The 6,000-nt window shown below is 37.5% G+C and overlaps 1 protein-coding gene across 1 annotated transcript in view; it reads right to left on the reverse strand.

The window, feature by feature from the left end:
• The window catches only part of ABR (ABR activator of RhoGEF and GTPase), a 1,041,787-nt gene extending 1,036,315 nt beyond the window's left edge, over positions 1–5,472 (reverse strand). Inside the window, exon 1 of the mRNA XM_053706127.1 lies at positions 4,668–5,472. Within this exon, the coding sequence (XP_053562102.1) occupies positions 4,668–5,205 (538 nt within the window). The 5' untranslated portion in view covers positions 5,206–5,472. The remainder of the gene's footprint in view (positions 1–4,667) is intronic.
• Between the last annotated feature and the right edge of the window lie 528 nt (positions 5,473–6,000).

Below are 6,000 nucleotides of genomic sequence, written 5' to 3' on the forward strand. Positions count from 1 at the left end.
CCTGTCAATTGCCTGTACGCCAATATACAAACTTTTAGTATGGGCGGGGGATACCACAGGCTACATCAGCTATTTCAAATGTGGAAATAAGGGTAAAAGAGCTACTTGTAAACAATTTGATACATTCTAGCAGGTAAAATGGATCATTGGGAACAATTTAAAGGGAAGAAATGTTTTGGGTGAACTGTCCCTTTAATTAACGCCTCTATTGTGTGCTTCAGGTTAGTGTCCATGATCAAAGCAGGAACTTCATTTTTACTGTATTTTTATTACAATGTCCCTAAAGAATATAAGGACTACTTACACTCTCCTGCTGCAATTCCCAAACATATCATGAATAAAAAGTGAGAAATATGAGGAGAGGACAGTAAAGGGAATGTTACAACACTCAATTATGGATATAATAGGAGTGGAATTATCTCATATTTCATTGTAACTGTAACTAATTGCAATGCACCACTGGGAGCTAGCTAGTGATTGGCGGCTACACACATATGCTTCTCAACATTGGCACACCTAATTTGTTAACTAGGGCATTGCTGCTTTGGGACTTACTTGTATTATATGTTAACCTCTTTGCAAGGTTAAACACATAGTTAAATGCTAGTAATAGTACAATGCTCGATCACATTAGAGACCAGAGTATGAATTTAACATCATTTTAGCAAATACCTTCAATTTCTGGTTATATCTGCTTTTTGCACAACTTTCCTTTAAAATTCTAGTCTTTTCTAAACCCTCAGTGGGACTCATTATACAAGTCCTATCACAGAGGGCTACCAAGGGAAAAAATAGCGAGCACACACAGCTCCTGCGCTAGCTCACTGAGATACTGGTGACATTATCGCCAATGCCACCCTTCTTTCACGATAGCAGCAAGATATGTTGCACATGGTAAAGCCAGTGTATCTTAGCTGAGCATGACCAGCACTGTTTTTCGTGTGAATGGACTGTCCATACCTAATGCACATGCATGAAACACAACCTTGTTTTCACTGGCAGCATTTTACATAAGGGGCATGAATCCTGCAGACTAATTTAAATATATCATATGGGACAAATGAGCTTTGTATAGTAAGTTACTTGAGTTGTGATATATCCATAATATAGAAAGCACTAGAACAAGGCTCAACAAACACAGGAGCCAGGGAGCCACTGTTTTTGAATTTGACTCCTGGTTCCTAACTTTTTGGGTTATTCTATATATATATCTATATACAAATATCACTGCCTGGCTCATAAAAATATGTCTGTCTCCTTAAAGGGACAGTAAAGTCACAAAAAATCTTTCATGATTTAAATAGGGCATGTAATTTTAAACAGCTTTCCAATTTACTTTTATTGCCAATTTTGCTTTGTTCTCTTGGTATTCTTAGTTGAAAGCTAAATCTAGGAGGTTCATGTGCTAATTTCTTAGACCTTGAAGACTGCCTCTAATCAGAAAGCATTTTGAAAGTTTTTCACCACTAGAGGGCGTTAGTTCATTTGTTTCATATAGATAACATTGAGCTCTGGCACGTGAAGCTCCTAAGAGCAAGCACTGATTGGCTAAAAATGCATGTCTGTCAAAAGAACTGAAATAAGGGGGCAGTTTGCAGATGCTTAGATACAAGGTAATCAGAGAGGTAAAAAGTATATTATTATAACTGTGTTGGTTATGCAAAATTGGGGAATGGGTAATAAAGGGATTATCTACCTTTTTAAACAACAAAAATTCTGGTGTTTACTGTCCCTTTAACATTCTTACTGGCTCCTACATTTTATACAGATTTGTCAACTACTCCACTAGAATTTAAATAAAAGTGTTGATGACAAATAGCAAACAAGGGCATAGGCACAGGGGGATGGTATAGAATTGACTGAAGGAAGAGGTTAATTATGTTTATAAGAGATTAAATAAATAAAAGATCTATTTATAATCAAGCCTTTTCCTGCTTTGACTGCAGGTTCGCATAAGAGAACCTGCAGTCAGTATTTATCAAGCAGTGGTCATAAGACTGCTGCTTCTCTACCCTGTTCTTCAATTGTGGAGCATTTTGTAGAAATGGCTATAAGAAGTAAAAAAGGATCCACTAGCCTTTTCAATAGATGTATCCCAGAATTGCTATTCATTTGTGACAACTTTTAAAATGATGCTAACAAAATGACAGTATAAAACAATGTAAATATATTTTTCTTTTTGTAATGTATTTCTTAATAGCTAATACTATGAGTGCTATGTCCCTTTAACAAAAAAATATGGTCTGAAGCAATAAATACAAATTAATTCAACCACTCATTTTGAAAAAGGTTACCACCATAGACACATTACCTTCCTCACCCCAATGAAAAAGTAAATCAAATGCATTCACACTTTTTCATCACAAGAGACATGTTAGTAATTGAGCAGGAAATGAAATGACAAGCAGAAAACGTGTCTAAACATCTTGTATGATGGTCCTTGTGTTGCATTTTATCATGACACTAACTAGCTCACTAAAGTCCTATTAGAGATTAATAAATGGTGACTGCTATTGATTTGTTTGGCAAGCTGGTTATCATCTATGCCTGGCATTTGTCTTGCATTGCTTATATTTTCACACAATCAATAAGTGCAGATGAAACAATTCAGGCACACCCACCCCTTCATGACTGAAATCTAAGACAGCTATGGCACAATGCCATTATCTCCAGTACATATGTAGCTGTAACGGCAACAATGTGCTGCCATAAACGCAAACACTTTCTGTCTGTTTTCCAACCTGCCTTTAGCAAAGTGATTAGTCTGAAAAGCCTAACGGTAAGAACAAAAATAGGCTACCATCCCCGTCCTTAAAAAGAAGAAGTTGTCTGCCAAACAACAACAACAACCCGCAGCTTCTTTTCACTACTACACAAGTGTTTCCAAAAAAAACAAGAGTGCCCATCACACAAGAACCAATACAAAGTAATGTCTGCATTATTATTGCAGAAATAAAACAACTGATTCACATATTCAGCAGTAGTGGTGATTGCTGTGCATGTTTCTATATACAGATAGCACCATGATAAAATGGAAATTCTACTGTAAATAACAAAGTAAAATTTCTGCAATGTTATGAATGCAACAGCATTTAAAGAAAAGAGATTTATTTTTAATAGCACAGAAAGGATATACCTCGGAGATGAGTAGTAGATTTCATTTTTCAGCATAAAGATTAGACTTCTAAGGCTTCTATTAACTTGACAGTTTAATTACAAGTAAAATCTTTCAATTTAAATGATAAATATGACAAATAATACTTGTTTCCAGGTTTTTATTTTTAAGCAGGTATTACAATGTGCACCTTTACTGAAAAGATATGTGGTGTCATAGTAAATCATCAGCTTGAATCACTGGGAGTTGTCAGTCACAGTAATATGGTTAGTAAATATGCCCTGGAGGAGGAATTGAGAGAAACTTCATGGGTATAAGAAGATATATATACAAAAAAAAATGTTAAAGGGACACTGAACCCAATTTTTTTTCTTTCATGATTCAGATAGAGCATGCAATTTTAAGCAACTTTCTAATTTACTTCTATTATCAATTTTAATTTTTTCTCTTGCTGTCTTTATTTGAAAAAGAAGGCATCTCAGCTATGGAGCCAGCAAATGTTTGCTTCAGGACCATGGACAGCACTTGTTTATTGGTGCTGACCAATCAGCAAGGACAACCCAGGTTGTTCACCAAAAATGGGCCGGCATCTAAACTTACATTCTTGCTTTTCAAATAAACATACCAAGAGAATGAAGAACATTTGATAATAGGAGTAAATTAGAAATTTGCTTAAAAATGCATGCTCTATGTGAATCACAAAATAATTTTTTTGAGTACAGTGTCCCTTTAAATATTCCTCAAAAAAATAACAAGAGCAGGATAAAGTTATTCCACTGAGAATGCACTGAGTAACCAGTAATATATACAAACCATAGCAAATGTTAAAAAAAATTAAAACAGTAGATATGCAGAACGCTAATGCAAATGGAACCTGCCTCATTGCAATACAATAAAGAATGGGCAGTGATGTATGGCAAATGATATTCTTCAACATTATATGTGTTATCACCACTACACTTTAACAAGTTCTTCATATTTAAACTATTTTATGACACATTGACCACTTGTACTGTAAAATTGTGGTATCCAACCATTTCAAGTAAGTGGCCACATTGGATTTGTTTTTGTTGTATTTTCCTCATCAAAGACTTGTGATCATATTTTTCAACTGCTATCAAACAAAACACAGACACACATACATATATATGCCTATAAAGATCATAACCCTGCAGTGTATGTAAATGTTATATGTGAAAACAAACATGATGCAGACATACAAAGCATCATATGGCAAAACGAATGAGCACAACAAAGTACCTGTATTCAATATTTAATTTACACGTTTATATATATATATAGATAGATAGATAGATAGATAGATAGATAGATAGATAGATAGATATGATTTCATGTGTATATGTCTTTGTGATTCTGAATATTTATATACAAGCTGTATATCAATGCATCTAGATACCAGATAGATGAATAAATGGCTACATGTAGTATTTACAAAATAATCGTACACCTAAGTACCAACCAGCTTAGCTAGTAGTGCAAGTACTGTAAGTACCAATGACGTCATAAGATTAGCAGGATGTCTAACACCTACCTACAGACGACTCATCCTCACGGTCTGAGCTTATGTAGCCGTCGCTGCCCCGGTCCGATGAGCTGTGTCTGGGGGAGTCGGTACCGGGCACCTGGAGCAGGTCTCTCCGGTGCTCCTCCTCGTCTGGTCGTGAGCCACCGGGTGTCAACAGGTTGCCCAATACAAACCGCTCAGTGCCACCCTCCTCATCCTCGAAGTCCCGGTCCTGGGGCGGCGGATTGATAACCGGTGGTGGTGGCAGCGGTTCGGTGCCCTTTTTGTCAGAACGCCGAGTCCGCTGCGGAGGGGGTGGTGGCGGGGGTTTTGCCCGTTGCCTGGGTTTGGGTTTAGGGGTCTCCTTATCCCGAGCCAGCGCGCTCTCTAGGTAGATGACTTTAAACTTCTCCTCGGCCAGCACTTGTTGCAGCTTCTTCAGGTTGGTCCTGCAGCGCTCCAGCTCTTGTTCCACATCCTGTACCGAACCCAGCTGCATCTCTGGAGCCTCCTCCCCAGGGAACTCCGCCTGCCAGTGCTGTGCAAACTCCTGTGGATCCCACATGGCTACGGGGGGCGCCAGATGACCGGGGCTGCAGATAGTAGGTGGTGATGCAGCAGGTTGATGCGCTGCTGGCAAGTCTCAGCTTGCTGCTGTACAGCCGACGTCGCTTTTTGCTACCAGGACACGGTTTAAACTGTGCAATTCCCGAGTAATCCCGACTCCCTGGCACTCACTTAATACCTTCACTTAGATTACACTCTCATATTCCCTGGTACACGCCACTAAACCATGCCAGTCACATTCAAACTTTCTTCCTGCCTTCCGCATTGTGGGCTGCTCCTGTATTGTTTGACGTACGGGAATCCCCGCCCCTCCCTACCCTCTGTAGAGGTGCAGGGAGTGTCAAGGTGTCACCATAAGTGCAACCCAGCGCCTTGACGCTAGGGTAGAGTTTATTCTAGTTGTATATGTGATCACACATTTTATCTGTAAACAGTTTGTAGTGTTAAAGAATATTTTATAATTAAAAAAAATATATGTATATATATATATATATATATATATATATATATATATATATATATATATATATACCTACCTGTGTGTGTGTGTGTGTGTGTGTGTATATATATATATATATACCTGTGTGTGTGTGTGTATATATATATATATATATATATATATATATATACCTGTGTGTGTGTGTATATATATATATATATATATATATATACCTGTGTGTGTGTGTGTGTATATATATATATATATATATATATATATATGTATGTAGAGAAAGAGATGCACTCGCAGGACTTCCACAAAAACCTTCAATATAGGAACGTTTTCGGGGTTCAC

The sequence above is a fragment of the Bombina bombina genome, chromosome 3 (genome assembly GCF_027579735.1).
Source record: "Bombina bombina isolate aBomBom1 chromosome 3, aBomBom1.pri, whole genome shotgun sequence".
Lineage (NCBI taxonomy): Eukaryota > Metazoa > Chordata > Amphibia > Anura > Bombinatoridae > Bombina > Bombina bombina.